We start from the raw sequence: 18066 nt of genomic DNA on the forward strand, positions 1-18066 counted from the left end.
CTAACTTATGTAATTTTAGTAGAAACATTGAATATATTCCCGAAATTTGAATAAACTGAAAATATCTCGGAAACTGACGAGTTTAGATATAGGGAATCCTATATAAAAATGAAAGAATATCATAAGTACAATATTTCTAAAAATAAAATATAGGGTGATCCATTTAAAAAAATTGAGAAAATCGTAATTTGGTTTTGTAGTTCACCCTGTATACAAATATTCGTCAATGATCTCAGTTAAACTTAATTTAAAAACTACAGAACATTGTTTATCTTATTATACAAAATAAATTATTGTTTATGAATTACTTCTTTACATAGATGATGTTAATCTCATAGGGATTTCGAAATAAAAATGGTCATAACTTGTTAAATACTCTGTATAGTAATGCAAAACCCTATATTATATGAATAGAAATTATGAGAGGAATATAAATATGAAAAAATATATAGGGTGTCCCATTTAAAAAAATTATATGTTTGATATACCACGCAGTTATTGATCACCCTGTAGAAATGGACATATTTTCCAAGCCTAGAGAATATCATTGCCTACATTTTTTCTAAATAACTTTTTTCGATATTGTATACCATAATGGAATTATCGACCGATCCCGCACTACAAATTCACCCTGTATACAGGGTGTCCAGAAACTCTACCGACAAACAAAGACAGGAGATTCTTCAGATAATTTTAAGACAGTTTAGCTCAATTCGCCTAGTCCGAAAATGCTTCCTAAAGGAGCTAGAGCTCTTTGAAGATGGCTTCTTGTAATTAGTTTTTCTTAAATACCTCCAGAACGCTTCAATTTAGAAAAACCAAAATTGGTACGTATATTTATCGTCCAGAGATAAATCAATTTCATCCATTGCCAATTTCTAGTACCGATCATAGGCGTCCGTTTTGGGTAGAGCAACGGTTATTCTATCATATAACTTTTTTGTCTCTAACTTTTAAGCATTTTTGACACTGAATTATTAAATTGTGAGGTATTCTAGTACTAAAAGGTACTCTTAGTTTAAGTCCGTAGGACACACGGTTTCCTAGAAAAATCGAATTGAAAATTTTTCGTTTTTTTAATTTGAATAAAAATTGAAAAAAAAAAAATTAAAAAAAAAACGGTGTATTTTATCAACTTAAAGCAAGAGTAACTTTTAGTACTAGAATACCTCATAACTTAATAAGCTATAGTCAAAAATACTTAAAAATGAAAGACAAAAATGTTATGCGATAAAATAACCATTGACCTACCCAAAACGGACGCATATGACCCGTAATAGAAATTTGCAGTTAATGAAATCGATTCATCTCTGAAATATAAATGAACGTACCAGTTTTCAGATTTCTAAACAGTTTTTTTTTTGAAATTTTTTTTGGAAATTCAAAAAAAGAAAAATTTTCAAATCGATTTTTCTAGAAAACGGTGTATCCTATCGACATAAAACAAGAGTACGTTTTAGTTGTAGAATATCTCACAATTTAATAATACAGAGTCAAAAATGCTTAAAAATTAAAGATAAAAAAGTTATGCGATAAAATAATTGTTGCCCCACCCAAAACGGACGCCTATGACCGGTACTAGAAATTCGCAATGCATGGAGTCGATTTATCTCTGGAAGATAGTTATGTGTACCAATTTTTGTTCTTCTCAATAGAAGCGTTCTGGAATTATTTAACAAAAACTACTTACAAGACGCCATCTTCAAAGAGCTCTAGCTCTTTTAGGAAGCATTTTCGGACTAGGTGAATTGGGTTAAAATATCTTAAAATTATCTCAGGAATCTCCTGTCTTAGTTTGTCGGTAGAGTTTCTGGACACCCTGTATACGAACGAACTTTTTTTTATAAACATTTTTAAATTCGGCGCAAAACGCTTAGTAGTATGATATAATTGATTCAAAAATGACATAACCCAGACATCCAAAGTGAAAGTTATCCTCTAACAAACAGCAAATTGTTCTATATGGTCCATATTATAATGTTCAGAAAAAAGTCACACCTTTTTGAGCGTCGGGTTTGGGGGGAGAGGGGGGAGAAGTCGGTAAATTCGTAGTTTTTTAAGTTTTTCGTCAATATTTCTAAATCTACGAGGTTTAGCATGAACAACCTTCTATACAAAAATGTTCTACATTAAATTTGAAATAAAAAAGCTCCTATACATAATCCTTCTAAAATGAACGGTTCCAAAGTTACGGAGGTAGTATTGTATAATTGGTCCAAAAAAAGGCCTAACCCAGACATCCAAAGTAAAAGTTTTCCCCCAACACCAAATTGTTCTATATGGTCCACATATGGTTCAGTAAAAAGTTACACCATTTGGAGCGTCCGGTTTTGGGGAGATGGGGGAGAAGTAAGTAAATTAGTAGTTTCTTTACGTTTTTCGTCAATATTTCTAAAACTATGTTTCAGCGTAAACAATGTTCTATACATAAACGTTCTACATAAAATCTAAAACAAAATTGGTCCTATTAGCCCGATCAGAGAACAAAAAATTTTACGAAAACCTCCAAAAAAATAAAGGAAGGATGAAAATTTGGGAATGGGTAGTTGAAATTGTGTATTATTATATAAATAAAAATTACAATTCTACATCCCCTCCATTTTATAAAAATTGGAAAATACGGGGTGAAAAATATTTTCTCGGGAGTGAAAAAATATACGTTCAAAATAGGTCCGGAATTGGATAAAATGACCAATTCTAAGCAACTTTTGTTCTACAGAGTTTTTTCACTAAGTCAATACTTTTCGAGTTATTTACGAGTGAATATATTCATTTTTAACGAAAAAAACACATGTTTTTGGAAGGTTTTTCGCAGATAACTCAAAAAGTAAGTATTCTAGCGAAAAAATATTATGAATAAAGATATAGCTTATAAAAAATTGAACAAAATTGTGTACGCTTGAAGTCTGCAGACCCAGCAGAAGCAGAGTTGTAGCTAATGAAAAGTAGGTTCTTCTTCGTCAAATTAAAAATCGAATATTTCAATGTGAAATAACCAAAAAACAGAGCACTTTCCGGGGAAAATTAATTACAACTTTTTTAAAGTGTTTAAGAAAAGGTTTAGTTTTGTTTTAAAAAAAAAACTTCTAGTATTAAAAATAAGCGAGTTATGCTAAACATATTGTTGGCCCGTTTCATTTTTTGGTACAAAAATCGCGAAAATCAGCCCCTAATTAGCTTCCCAAAATAAAATTAATCATTACCGCTTCACAAGTTACTTTACTTGTGTATTTTTTATATAATCTATAAGTTTCATTGGTTCAAAGTGCTCATTTTTGAAAAGAATTGGGTTTAAAATAAAACATTTTTTTTATTTTGAAAAAAAAATTGAATTGTTCATGAAATTAACTTAAAAATTATAAGTAATCTCAAAGATCTTAAGGAGTAATAAAATGTACGTTTTGCTTTTCTGAATATTTGTGTTTTTCTGTTTTCTTGTTAGACCAAAATTGGTTATACTATGGCGGTTCAAAATTTGCCTAAACTCGTGATTAGTTACTCGTTCAAGCAATTTTAACTACAGCTTTTTCAAAAATAAGCACTTTGAACCGATGAAACTTACAGATCATATAAAAAATACATAAGAAAAGTAACTTGTGAAGTGGTAATATTAAAATTTATTTGTGATGCTAATTAATTCGGGGGTGATTTTCGCAATTTTTTTACCAAAAAATAGAAGGGACCAACAATATTTTGAGCGTAGCTCACTTACTTTTAGTGTTAAATTTTTTTTTAAAAACAAAAATAAACCTTTTTTTGAACACTTTAAAAAAGTTAAAATGAATTTCCCCGAGAAGTGCTCCGTTTTTGGGTTATTTCACATTGAAATATTCGATTTGGAATTTGATGAAGAAGAACCTACTTTTCATTAGCTACAACTCTGCTTCTACTGGGTCTACAGACCTCAAGCATACAACATTTTTTTCAGTTTTTATAAGCTATATTTTTGCTAAGAATATTTTTTAGGTAAATATTTACTTTTTGAGTTATTTCTGAAAAACATTCCAAAAACATGTTTTTTTTCTGTTAAAAATGAACATATCCACTTGCAAATAACTCGAAACAAAAGTTGCTTAGAATTAGTCATTTTATCCAATTCTGGACTTATTTTGAATGTATATTTTTCACCTTCGAGAGGGGGGTATTCCCCTCCATTTTTGAAAAATGGAGAGGATGTAGAATTGTAAACTTTTTCTTATATAATAATAGACAATTTCAACTACCTACCTATTCCCAAATTTTCATCCTTCGTTTATTTTTTTTTGGGGTCAGATTGTTCTTTGATCGGGCTATATACATAATTGTTATAAAATAAACGGTTCCAGAGTTACGGAGGGTGAAATATAGAGGTTTTCGACACTTTTTATATTTTTTGGGCAACTGATGATGATTTTGAGTGGTGAGGTTGACGTTTCTTCAAGGGCTTATCACTAACATACCATCGGCCACTGAAATAGCAAATCCTGTTAAAGAAAATTTCTTTTAATCAGTAAAAATATAATTTGCCAAAAAAATATAAAAAGTATCGAAAACCTCCACTTTGCACCCTCCGTAACTCTGGAATCGTTGATTTTATAACAATTATGAATAGGACCTTCTTTGTTTTAAATTTGATGTAGAAAATTTTTTTATGGAACATTGTTTACGCTAAAGCATATTTTTAGAAATATTGACGAAAAACATAAAAAAACTACTAATTTACCGATTTCTCCTCCATCTCCCCCCCCCAAACCGGACGCTCAAAATGGTGTAACTTTTTATTACTGAACAATATCTGGACCATATAGAACAATTTAATGTTGGAGGAAATCTTTTACTTTTAATGTCTGGGTTAGGCCTTTTTTGGACCAATTCTACTATACTACCTCCGTAACTTTGTAACCGTTCATTTTAGAAGCATTAAGTATAGGGCCTTTTTTGTTTCTAATTTAATTTAGAATATTTTTGTATACAAGGTTGTTCATGCTAAACCGCATAGTTTTAGAAATATTGACGAAAAACTTACTACACGAATTTACCGATTTCTTCGCCCTCTCCCCCCAAACCCGACGCTCAAAATGGTGTGACTTTTTTCTAAACATTGTGTGGACCATATAAAACAATTTGGTGTTGGAGGATAACTTTCACTTTGGATGTCTGGGTTTGGATCTATTTATACCATACTATAGTGTCGCTTGGATTAAAATAAAAAAAGTTTAAGAATATTTATTGTATTCTTCTCAATTGTCCTGGACAAATCACTTGGAGCTGCTTTTAATTGCGTCTTAAAAAACCACCGATCGAGCTATCAGCGTTAGGTGTGGAAACTTTTAGCGAAAAGTCGTTCATGGTAAGAATTTATTTCACTCTCCTTTACATCATGAGCGAGTCAAGTCAAATTCTTTGACATTTTTCGCCAGCTTCTTGAGTCATGACATCTGCTTACTACTAATTCTTCTGCGGCCCTCGAACCTTTTTTGATAAACTGAAGGATTCTGTACCAGACTTCTCTAAGGATATGCTCTAGGTACGAAAGTTTTCCTTGTTTAATAGTTTATACAATAGTTTTAATGGTTGATATAATATAATAGTTTTACCGCAGCTAATATAATAATTTCCACAGCTATTGTTATGCTCTGTATTTTCTCTCACTGTTATGAGATTGATCAGCATTTTCTTATTTTGATTAATTAATCAATTATTTTAATTATTACTTATGAAAAACAAAACCAAAATTAAATAAAACTTTCCAATAAAATTTATTATCAAGGCTAATTTTTTTTAATGTATTACCTTTGGTTTGTGGCTTCTAGTATCTCTAGTTGCTTACTTCATCCAGTATAATGTCATATAAATTCTATAAATATTATTTATTTATCCAAAATATACCATAAATATAAGATTTAAATATATGCTAAAAATGAATTTTGTTGCAACTATTTCTTATCTAATAAATTAAACTTTAATTCTGCTATCTCCTTTTTTTCAACAAAATTTTCATTTAAATAATTTGTTAGACTGTTCTTACTATTATCCAGTACGTAAATCGTTCAGCTGGACATAGGGAACATACATTGTACATAATTAGCTACATAAATACATACATTGTATTATATTGAGAAAATTGTGGCAACTAAGCTCTCTCGATGACAATATGGTTGTTAGCATTAAAGGGCATTAACCTCAAAATTGACAACTCTGACACAAATAAACGTCAAAATATTACAATGTAGTAGCTAAATATTTTTGGCCTAAGGGAATGGGAAAACTGTTTAGTTTCGAAATTAGTTTTTAAAAATAAGTGTTTTAAAAATTAAAGTAAAATTATTAATTCGTTAATCGTAAACTTTGTTTTTAATTTATTTATGGACAGCCTTGTTTCAAAATTCACTGATTCTATTCGTTGTAACAGCTCTATTGCACCAAAATCTCGTACTCGAACAGAAGCTTCAACTAACACAGGTTACCGCAGTTGCCACAATTCTCTCAATGTATTGTTGCCATAATTTTCGCTCCCTATGTCCAGCCGAACGATTTACGTACTGTATAAAAAAATTTACTTTTCACCTTTTGAATTGGTTACTTATTTTTTCTTTGAATTTATGAATGACTAAATGATGCTGTAGAACTGTTCAATAAAAAATAAACAAATATGATATGTGATATAAAACAACTCTCTCCGTTTCACAAATAATCTGACTAACCTTTTTTTCCCTTCTTTACTTCTTCTCATGGATTGTGTAGTCCTTGATTCTTTCACACGTGCTCCTAGGGTCATTCTCGTCCAAACTGCTTCACAAACAACAACACTCGCTCGAAATCTCTCCTCAGTTTTCTCTCTGCTTGATATCTTGTGCAAATTGATACCAACCAGCTACTCGTTACAGACAGAAACAGGAATCTCTTCGGACACAAGGAGATTTAACTTCTCAACTCGATCAACGATTTCGTTTCAAACACGATTCTGCTTACACGGCCGCCAACTTCACCACTTTACACCGACTTCTTACTTTTCAAAAACTGGACTGCTCTCTCCAGATGTTCATTCTAGAGTGAAACTTTTTTCCTCCTCCAAGTCAGACTCAAAACACTGTATTCTCCTTCCATCCGTCTCTCTCGCCAATCACAAAACATCCGCTCTACACATTACCTCCCGACTTTCATTTCTTAAGAACAAATTAATTTTGTATACAACTTTTCCATTTTGCCAAATTCCAGGAGACACCAAATTACTTTTGTGTTTCTACATGCTATCAAAAACCCGATATTACCTAAAACTCAACAATAATGGTATTTACCGTCTTTCCTTCCAAGAAGCATTTATTAATGTCCTATTGTTCACTGCAAAGCGAATACATGTACTTTCTAATCCGACCGTTGGTATAAGTCCGTTCATAGAAACACTAACACTGAACGATTTTAACTTGCAACGAAACACTGCTTATGACTAATACTATTTACAATTTTTTTGGCCATATACAGGGCTACGAAAATCTATGATCTCGTGGTCTTTGACATAAATTCATTTTCTAAACTTTCCCCATAAAAATTATATAACACTATATACCAAATGTATTTACAGTTCTCAACATATGTTTATACAAATATACATATTTTATTGTGAATGAACGAGGTCGAAATATATACCGTTTTTAGGCGTCAACGCCCTCCTGGTAGGGATCTATGGAGGAGTTTCACCGAGCAGCAAGACCTTATCCTTTGCCGTACCGCTCCCCCATATGCCCATCAGACACGAGATTATTCTAGACCAAGCCGTAGACTCTTTAGAATTTTAGACTACGACATTAGCCTTTTTATTTTTCTATTCAGCGGCCGGGGCTCGCTGAACCTCGATCGCATATCCTCTAGATATGTCGATCGAGCGCGTCAGACCGCTAGGCTATCTGACCGACACTTGTACAAATTCTTCTTGTTCTTAACGTGCCCTATCAAGTCTCCTTGACGTTGGCGATTAACATGGCGAAACTGTCTCTGTCTCGAGCTTTTCTAAATACGTGTTCAGCTTTCTTTATTCCTGTCCACTCCCGGATATTCTTCAACCAAGAGGCCTGCTTTCTACCAATTCCTCTGCGTCCTTCGATTTTACCCATCATAATAAGTTGAAGAATATTATACCGGTCTCCCCTTACTACGTGTCCAAAATTGTCCATCTTTCTATATTTGATGTTATCAAGCAGCTCGCGGGTAGCATTTGCTCTCTTAAGGAGTGCCACATTTGTCAGCAGAGCCGTCCATGGTATTTTCAGTATACGTCTGTGCAGCCACATTTTAAATGCCTCCAAACGGTTAATGGTGGATATTTTTAATGTCCATGCTTCGACACCATACAAGAGGACTGACCAAATGTAGCATTTTTAAACCATAAGAATGACCTCATTTTTAAAAATGTCGTGCGGGCTATCTCGATTCTACATTTATCTCTTTATCTGGATCTAGTTGTTCAGTCATATGTTAACCAAGGTATTTAAAACTGGGTACTCTTTGAATTATATGACCATCAACATATAACCGTGAATCTGGATGGGCCAAACGGCTAAATACCATGTATTTTGTTTTTGAACAGTTTATATTTAGGCCAAACTCTCTTCCCACTGTGTCAATGGCTTTAAAAGGTGTTGTAATCCATTCATATCATCACTTAAAATACCTGTATTGTCTGCATATCTGATTGTATTTATTAGAATTCCATTCACTTTCACACCCCATTTCAAATTATGCAGCGCTTCCTTAAATATTTTATCTGAATATAAATTGAATAACAGTGGGGACAGTATACAACCCTGTCTGACACCCAGGGCTGCTTTATCCATTAGGCAATATAGGTAGTTGCCTAGGGCGGCAAATTATGAGAGGGCGGCAAAAATACTGTAGAAAAAATATTTGTATACAAAGATTAAAATCGAATAGCATTTAAGTACATAGTACATCCATCAATGGAATATAAGTGGGCATTCATTTCTAGAAAACAAATTGCATTTTCTTTAACACTATTAATTCAAAAAGGACAACGTCGTAAATTTAGGGATTATTGGGCCGTCGGCAGCACCGCAAAGGCGGCGGGCGCACTGTTCTATAATTTTTTTTAAACTGAATCCTTTTGGGTTATTCGTGGTTGAAAATTTGCCATTTTCATTGAAAAATGTCGCCTTTTCGGACGGTTTTTTGCGAATACCTTAAATATTATGCATCTAACGAAAAAATATATATAAAACATTTTTGTAGCTTATGAAAAATCAGAGATTGGTTCCTTCATAAGTCTTCTAGTGATAACATAAAAAGAGATATGGTAGGTGAAAAGAAATTTTTTTGGGCATGCTTAAATGGGTGTGGTCAACTTAATAATAGAGAAATGGTCGATTTAAAGGGTATAATGCTATCAGTATCTTTTGTAAGTACTACCTGAAAAGACCTTTAAAACGACCGTACTGTTAAATTTCGATTACATTCAAACTAAACGAGATATGATGCAACAAAAAAGGATGACTAATTTATTTTAAGATAAAATGCGAAGTACCTATCTATGTATATTTTTAACCCCTCATTCACCAGATTTAAATGCATCGTTTTGCTTCTACAATACCTTTTACTAAAGTATTATTTCTATGTTCAACAAGTTGAACGGGTTTAAAATATATGGTTTTTGAAAAAATAAGATCAAATTATAGAGAGCATTTTTAAATTTTTTTTTAAATCTTCCTTTTTCTCCATGTAACTCGAAAATGATAATGAGATACAGTAATGAAAGAAAAATAAAATTGTTATCTAAAAGAAAACCTACATTTTTGTAAGGTATTTTTTTACGTATCTCTTATCACTTTCGAATTACATGGAGAAAAAGGAAGATTTAAAAAAAATTAAAAATGCGCTCTAAAATTTGATTTTATTCTTTTCAAAAACCATTCATTTTAAACCCGTCCAGCTTTTTGAATATAGAAATAACACTATAGTAGAAGGTATTCTAGAAGAAAAACGATGCATTTAAATTCTGGTGGATGAGGGGTTAAAATGTACTTCTCATTTTTCCTTACTTAAAATACATTAGTCATAAGTTTTTTTTGCACCATATATCGCTTAGTTTGAATGTAACCGACATTTAACAGTTCTCGTTTTAAAGGTCTTTTCAAGCACTACAAAAGGAATTTGTAGCATTATACCCCTAAAATCGAGAATTTGAGCCGATTTGAGCATGCACCAAAAAAATCGTTTTTCACCTACCATCTCTTTTTTTTTTATTAAAACTAGAAGATTTATGAAAAAATGAAGCTCTCGTATTTTTCATAAACTACAAAAATGTTTTATATAGTTTTCTTTGTTAGATGCACAATTTTTATGGTATTCCCAAAAAAACAGTCTCCGAAAAGTGTCATTTTTCAATGAAAATGGCAAATTTTTAATCACGAATAATTCAAAAAGTATTGAGTTTTCAAAAAAATTTATAAAACAGTTATTGCTTAGAATTAGGTTCTCTGGCCACTTCCGGTGTTAGTTTGATAAAAAAAATGTCCACCCCCGAGAACGGGTGGGTATCACCCCTAAGTTAAAAGCGTCATAGGATATACCGTAGACTTTGTTTCTTGAGCTATTCCCTACTTACAGTGAAAATATCAAGTAAATTGTTGCAGTAGGATGGAATTCGGAGCCAAATACCCTCACTGACTGCACTAATAGATACCTACATCATTCATACATGAATGCATTCACTTAAAGGTTCATTTGGATACCACAATAAAATCACCAATCACAAATAATTGACATATCTAAATATTTAAAGAAGAGTGGATTAAAAGATATTTTCCCTAACTTTGATATTGTTTTGCGCATTTATTTGTGCCTCTAAGTTGCCAACCAACCTGTCAACGGTTCGAAAATGTCAAGAATTTAAAATAGTCATGAAAATAATTTCCGATCAATTATGACGCAAGGACGTATTAACAATTTGTCGATTTTGTCCATAGATAGTGACGTAACAAAGGCGATAAATTATGACCACATTATAGATGATTTTTCCAAAGAAAAATCAAGAAAGAAATATGATGTGATTGAGCTGAAATGACAATTTTTATGTATTGTTATTTAAATAAAGAAATCTGCTTGCAATTTTTTTTAGCAAAAATGGTACACGCTTTAAGGGCGGCTACTAGAGAATTGCCTAGGGCGTCAATTGACCTAAACGCGGCCCTGCTGACACCTCTTTGTATTTTGCATATTTCTGTTGATTTTCCATTTATGCAAGCTGTCGCTGTTTAACGCCAGTATAATTTTTCTATGATTCGTACATCTTTACTATCAACTCCTTTATCCTTTAATATTTTAATTAATTTGTGATGTAGAACTCGATCAAAGGCCTTCTTATAGTCAATAAATACAGCAAAGATTCTTTCCTTTGATCTCGGCATTTCTGCAATAACACATTTAGTGCAAAGAGTGCGTCCCGGGTTCCCAGTCCATTTCTGAAGCCAAATTGTGTTTCATCCTGGTCTTCTTCACATTTATCTCTAATTCTACTGTGGGTGATACGTAGAAAGATTTTCAAAGTGTGGCTCATAAGGCTTATCATTCTATAATCGCTACAGTTTTTCGGACGTTGTTTTTTTGGTAGGGTTATGAATTCGGACTTTAACCAATCTTCAGGGATATCACCAGTCGAATAAACATCATTGAAAAATTTGACTGGTATTCCAATGTTTTCCTCATTTATGAGCTTTAACATTTCTGTAGGTATGTTGTCGTGACCAACGGCTTTCTTTTGTATTGCCAATTTTATCGCATGTAGTATTTCTGATTTTAGTATTTCTGGTCCTTCACCTTCATCTAAAGTCTCCAGTTCTTCGGGTCTATCATCATTATACAGTTCATTTATATAATTATACCAGGTAGTTCGAATTTCGTGTTCGTCTATTATCATTTTTCCCGACGAATCGGTTATAGTATGTGGAGTTTTCTTCTGATAAAGACTAGCTACTTCTCTAAATTTTTTAAACATATTAAACGTATCATGTTTTTCATTCAACTTTTCTTATTCCTTGCATTTATCCTACATGCATTTTTCTTTAGCTACCTTTATTTTTTGTTGAATTAGTTTCTGGTTTTCTTTGTATTCTGTTTTGTTATCTTTCAGTTTTCTTCTCTACTCCATCAATTCCAGGATTTCATCAGTCATCCATTGTTGTTTTTTGTGCCTCTGCATTTTTGTTGTATATTTTTCCAATACTTTCTAGGTAAGAGTTTTAAACGTGTTCCATATTTCTGTATTGTTTTCATTTGTTGAATTCTTTAGCTGATTATTGAGGTCACTTTCTATTAGCGTTTTGTTGGATGCTGATATATGTAATTTTGGTGTTTTGGGGCTTTCTTCGACTTTTTGAGCTTCACTTGGATGTCAGCTATTAGAGGGTTATGGTCTGAACCAATATCTGCACCAGGATATGTCGTTGATCTATTGACACCATTCTTAAATCTCTTGTTTACTAGAATATAATCTATCTGATTTCTAATTATATGAAGTGAGCTATCTCCTGGTCCCTTTCATGTATATAAACTTCTTTTGTGTAATTTGAACCATGTATTTGCGATTATCATGTCATGTTCTTGACAGAACTGGCATAATATATCGCCTCTTTTATTGCTCTCCCCTAGTCCATATTCACCTATCAGGTCAGATCTTCGTCCTTAATCAATTTTCGCGTTAAAATCTCCAATATAATATATGTGATTTCGTTCCTTTTTAGATTGTTAAGTGTCTGTTTTAATTGACTATAGAATGATTCAACATCATTGTCATATTTCTTTTTTGAAGTAGGGGCATATATCTGGATAACATTGACATTAAATGGTTTACTATTTTAATTAATGGATTCGACCGTTACTTGATGGAAGTTCATTTTATCTCACAATAAAACACTGCAAACTTTTGTTTTCTATACTTCCACAAAATTTATTATTTACAACTATGTGATTACAGCTGTTTCGGCAGAGTGCCTTTCTCAAGTGATATAATTTACAATGTGTTTGCCTTTTTAAGTCTCTAACTGAGGAGGTTGAGGAGTGGGGAGCTGTTTGTCTCGAGTTGGTCATTCAGAATTATATCTGTATTTTTCAGTTTATTCATTTCCATACATTCTAAAAAGATAGCTTAAGGCCTTTATTTTGGAAATGCAGAATTTGAAACTCTTCATTGAAAGAATGATTATGATCTAGAAGGTGAAGTGCGTATGTAGAAATGTGTTTTTCTATTGCTGAAAGCCCTTTTGTGTTCTGCTATCCGTTTGTCAAAAGTTCTGCCAGTTTGACCGATGTACGTTTTCGGACAGTCACCACAAGTTAGTTTGTACACACCACTCTGTAGTTGCTTTCTCTTTCGGCTTTTATTGTTCTTAATATATATGCTTAAGTTGTTGTTAGTTCTGAAAGCTAGTATTATTCCTTTTTTTGTATGTATCTGGCTATTTTTGTTGTTATCTTGCCAGTATATGTGAGAGAGCAGAAGGTACTGGGTTCTTTCTGTGGTGGTGGATACACTAATTTCAGGGCTTTCTTATGGAGTTTTTGATTTAAAATTTTGTTAACTGTGTGTTCTTTATAGCCGTTGTTTGTAAACATCATTAAACAAATAGCAGTAAACAACGGCTATAACGAACAAACAGTTAACAAAATTTTAAATCAAAAACTCCATAAGAAAGCCCTGAAATTAGTGTATCCACCACCACAGAAAGAACCCAGTACCTTCTGTTCTCTCACATATACTGGCAAGATAACAACAAAAATAGCCAGATACATACAAAAAAAAAAGGATTAATACCAGCTTTCAGAACTAACAACAGCTTAAGCAAATATATTAAGAACAATAAAAGCCTAAAGAGAAAGCAACTACAGAGTGGTGTGTACAAACTAACTTGTGGTGACTGTCCGAAAACGTACATCGGTCAAACTGGCAGAACTTTTGATAAACGGATATCAGAACACAAAAGGGCTTTCAACAATAGAAAAACAGACACTTCTACATACGCACTTCACCTTCTAGATCATAATCATTCTTTCAATGAAGAGTTTCAAATTCTGCATATCCAAAATAAAGGCCTTAAGCTATCTTTTTTAGAATCTATGGAAATTAATAAGCTGAAAAATACAGATATAATTCTGAATGACCAACTCGAGACAAACAGCTCCCCACTCCTCAACCTCTTCAGTTAGAGACTTAAAAAGACAAACACATTGTAAATTATATCACTTGAGAAAGGCACTCTGCCGAAACAGCTGTAGTCACATAGTTGTAAATAATAAATTTTGTGGAAGTATAGAAAACAAAAGTTTTCAGTGTTTTATTGTGAGGTTTACTATTTAGTTGGAGTATCGCTAGTCTGTCGTTCACAGGTACAAAATTTTTAACATATTTCTTGAATTTAAATGTTGTAAATATGTCAACTCCATTCCTATGATGTACGTCATCTTCTACACTTCCAGAATAGTATAGTGTGCCTTCATCTTGTTCACATGTTCCCGCTCTAGGCCAGCGGAGCTCACAGATGCCCATTATATCCATTTTTAAGCGTTTAACCTCTTGAACTAAGTTACTGAGCTTGCCTGCTGCATAGAGGCTTTTAACATTCCATGTGCCTAATCTGATTGTACTGCTAGACATTTTTAAAGTTGTCGTACTTTTTAAATTGTAGGGGTTTCGTGTGGTGACGACCGGGAAAGCCCTACAGTCTGGTGCGCACCCTTCCCTGCCGGATCTTGGTTTCCGAGATCCATGATTAGTAATACTCCGATTATGTTTGGATTGCGCCATGTTAACTTTACTCGGGAGAAATAATTGGAGTGGTTTCCCGTTGCCTTCCCCAATGATTTTTCTGACGCATTAGGTTTACTCTTGTGGGTTGGATAATCGGAAAGTATTTTTGGATATTTGGTAGGAGGATCGGGACATGACCTCCCCTATTTGGGTTTGGGGGATAGTCATGGCTTGCGTGAGCAGGGTCGCGTCCCTGAAATAGATCTGACTTACACCGGGATCGTATAAGTGTATCTATCCGCTACTACAGATTAAAGATCCTAAAAAACAGTTTTTATTTTTAGGATAATTGACGAAGCCCTTGGTAAATGTGGAAGATCTAGAGTAGGTTGGCAAATAGATCCATTTGGGCATAGTAGAGAGCAAGCTTCCATTCTAGCTCAAATGGGTTATAATGGAATGTTCTTTAGTAGATTGGACCATTCAGATCGCTCAATAAGGAAAGAAGAACACCGGATGGATTTTGCTTGGCAAGGAAGCGCCAATTTAGGTAATGTTCTGAAGCTATTTTAGTACACAAAAAAAGTGGGTATCGGAAATTACTACAGAGTAGAGTTAGCGGCAAAGGATGAAAGGAAAGGAAGCGAATAGGTTATATATTATAATAATATTGTCACAGAGGTTCCAAATAGGATTGTCAAAAAAATTCAAATTGAACTGCCAAGTTTTCATTATCGGAAGAAAGTTTTTATACTTTTTCACTAATATTAACACTTCTGGAGTTATTTGGAGGTCAGTTTTGGAGTTGTTCAACGTCCATCTACCAGAGAAAGGAAAAAAAAGGTTGGTGGAGGGTTAAGTGATTACAGAGTGTGTAAACGGTAAATATTGAGTATTAATACATCCTAAATTTAACTTATTCTTTCTCTTAAATAAATTATAAATTACTTAATTGAATTTGAAGTACGTAAAAGTAAAAGTTTCTACTACTAAGGGGTTTAAGGGGGTTTCCATTATGGCAGAAACTAGCGGGGGACCTCCCCCGTTAGACAAACTTGAAAATCAAATTAAAAAAATATCTTATAATCTAGGCGAAAAGATGGAATCTGAAAATTTAACCTCACGTGGTGAGATAAATACTGAAAAACCACTTAAAAAACCTTTACAAAAGGTTTCTGAATATAGTTATAAAGATAAAGGTCCGTATGAAGTATACATTTCCAGCAATACTGACAAAAATATAGGAAACTATAACTATTTGGCTATTGCACATGAAATTTTTGATCTTCAATTAAATTCTATTAAAAAAATTAATAAAAAAGGTAAAAATCGAATTAGTGTGGAATTTATAACTAGTTCAGAAGCCAATAAATTTTTAAAGAATGAAGCGGTTATAAAGAAGGGTTATGATTTATTTATTCCATATAAAAATGTTACCTGTAAGGGGGTAGTAAGATTTATCGATAAGAGTTTTACAGATGAAATGATTGTCAAATATTCTGAAACAAAAATTGATAATTGTAAAATTATTGAAGCTAGAAGATTAAGTACGAAAAAAAAGAATTCCAATAGAATCACCACATTTAACCAGGAAAGTTCATTAGAAAATAATGCGATCACTACTAAAAATATGGAGGCTGAATATATACCTACAGGTACCATAAGTATCACCTTCTCGGGAACTACTTTACCAAAAAGTATATATATTTGTGGCATAGAACATAGGGTTCTTCCTTATATATTACCGGTTGTTCAATGTTATAATTGTTTAAATTATGGTCACGTAAAAAAAATCTGTAAAAGTAACAAAAGTAAATGCTTAAATTGCGGTTCTTCAGAACATGAGAGGGGGTCCATAATTTGTTTCACTAAATGTATACATTGTGATAGTAATGAGCATAATAGCACAAACAGGAGCTGTCCAGAGTATAAAAGACAAAAAAATATTAGGGAATATATGTCACTAGATAATTTATCATTTTATGAAGCATCAGAATTCTTTCCTAAAATAAATAAAAACCAAGAATTTGTAAAATACAAACAGGATTTTCCTGCATTAAAAAATATTAGATCTGAAGATAATGAGGTAACTATTAATCAGAGAAGGGGCATACATAACATTGACGTGAGTCATAAGAAAAGTACATACAGGGAGACAGTAAGTAATAACAAAAAAAGAAAAAATACAGATATAAAACAAACATATGATCCTATCAAAAAATCCTATCAAGAATGTTTAATAAGTCCAAACGGCAGATTATATAATACATCTCCAATAATAGGAACAAGTACAAATAATACATATAACGTTTCTGATTCTATAGAAGGATCTAGTAGGGGAATGACTTCTCAGCGACTGGACTCATATCGGATTGATAGGGACCACTCTAATATGTTAGACGATATAATAAATCTAGCAAGAAAGCTAGAAGATTCTGATAGATCTCATGTTTTAAGTTTTATGACCCGGCTAAATAATGTTACAAATTTAAATACCTTAAATAAAATAAATGATGACGATGACTCAGAATATTAGTAACTGTAAATTATCAATTTTACAATGGAATTTGCACAGTGTTAATAGTAATAGAGATAGCTTGTTAATTTTTATCAAAGAAATTGACCCGGACATAATTATATTAAATGAAACCTGGCTGAAACCAGATTTTTATTTTACCATTAATAACTATATAATACATAGAGATGATCGTAATGATAATTATGGGGGAATTGCAACTTTAATAAAATCAAAAATTATACATAGCAGAACTAACATAGATAATTCAAGGTCTCATAAAAATTTTCAAGCCATTGGTATTCTCTTAGAAGAATATGATATACAGATTCTGAATGTATATAACCCATCTGGCATTAAGATACAGGAAAATGGTTTTAAAGAGGTACTACATTCTCTTCACCATCCATTCATAATCATGGGAGATCTGAATGGCCATCATCCACTGTGGGGAAGTAATCATTCTGATATAAATGGTAAAATTTTAATAAAAATTATTGAAGAGGAAAATTTAGTAGTGCTTAATGATGGTACACCTACAAGATTGGGTCAACCAGGTCAAAATCCATCCGCAGTGGATCTGACCATTTCATCTGCTGTATTGGCTATGAATAGTGTATGGGAAGTATATGAGGATACTGGAGGTAGCGATCATTTTCCAACGATTTGCAAAATTAATATAAATCAACAAAATTTAAATAATGTTAGCCAACTAAAAATCTCTAATGAAAGAAATTACAAAAGGGCTAACTGGGGTCAATATTATCAGTATATAGAAAACTCATTAGTAAATAATTGTAGGGATGAGGTAGATTATAAA

General features: G+C 32.5%; 1 protein-coding gene across 2 annotated transcripts in view; it reads left to right on the forward strand.

The window, feature by feature from the left end:
- LOC114332063 (lysosomal alpha-mannosidase) overlaps positions 1 to 18066 on the forward strand; it is a 110884-nt gene that overhangs the window by 25924 nt on the left and 66894 nt on the right. For both annotated transcript variants that reach the window (XM_050662537.1, XM_050662536.1), the window contains one exon: positions 15076 to 15281. In XM_050662537.1, coding sequence (XP_050518494.1) covers positions 15076 to 15281 — 206 coding nt within the window. The remainder of the gene's footprint in view (positions 1 to 15075; positions 15282 to 18066) is intronic.

The sequence above is a fragment of the Diabrotica virgifera genome, chromosome 9, assembly GCF_917563875.1.
Source record: "Diabrotica virgifera virgifera chromosome 9, PGI_DIABVI_V3a".
Classification (NCBI taxonomy): domain Eukaryota; kingdom Metazoa; phylum Arthropoda; class Insecta; order Coleoptera; family Chrysomelidae; genus Diabrotica; species Diabrotica virgifera.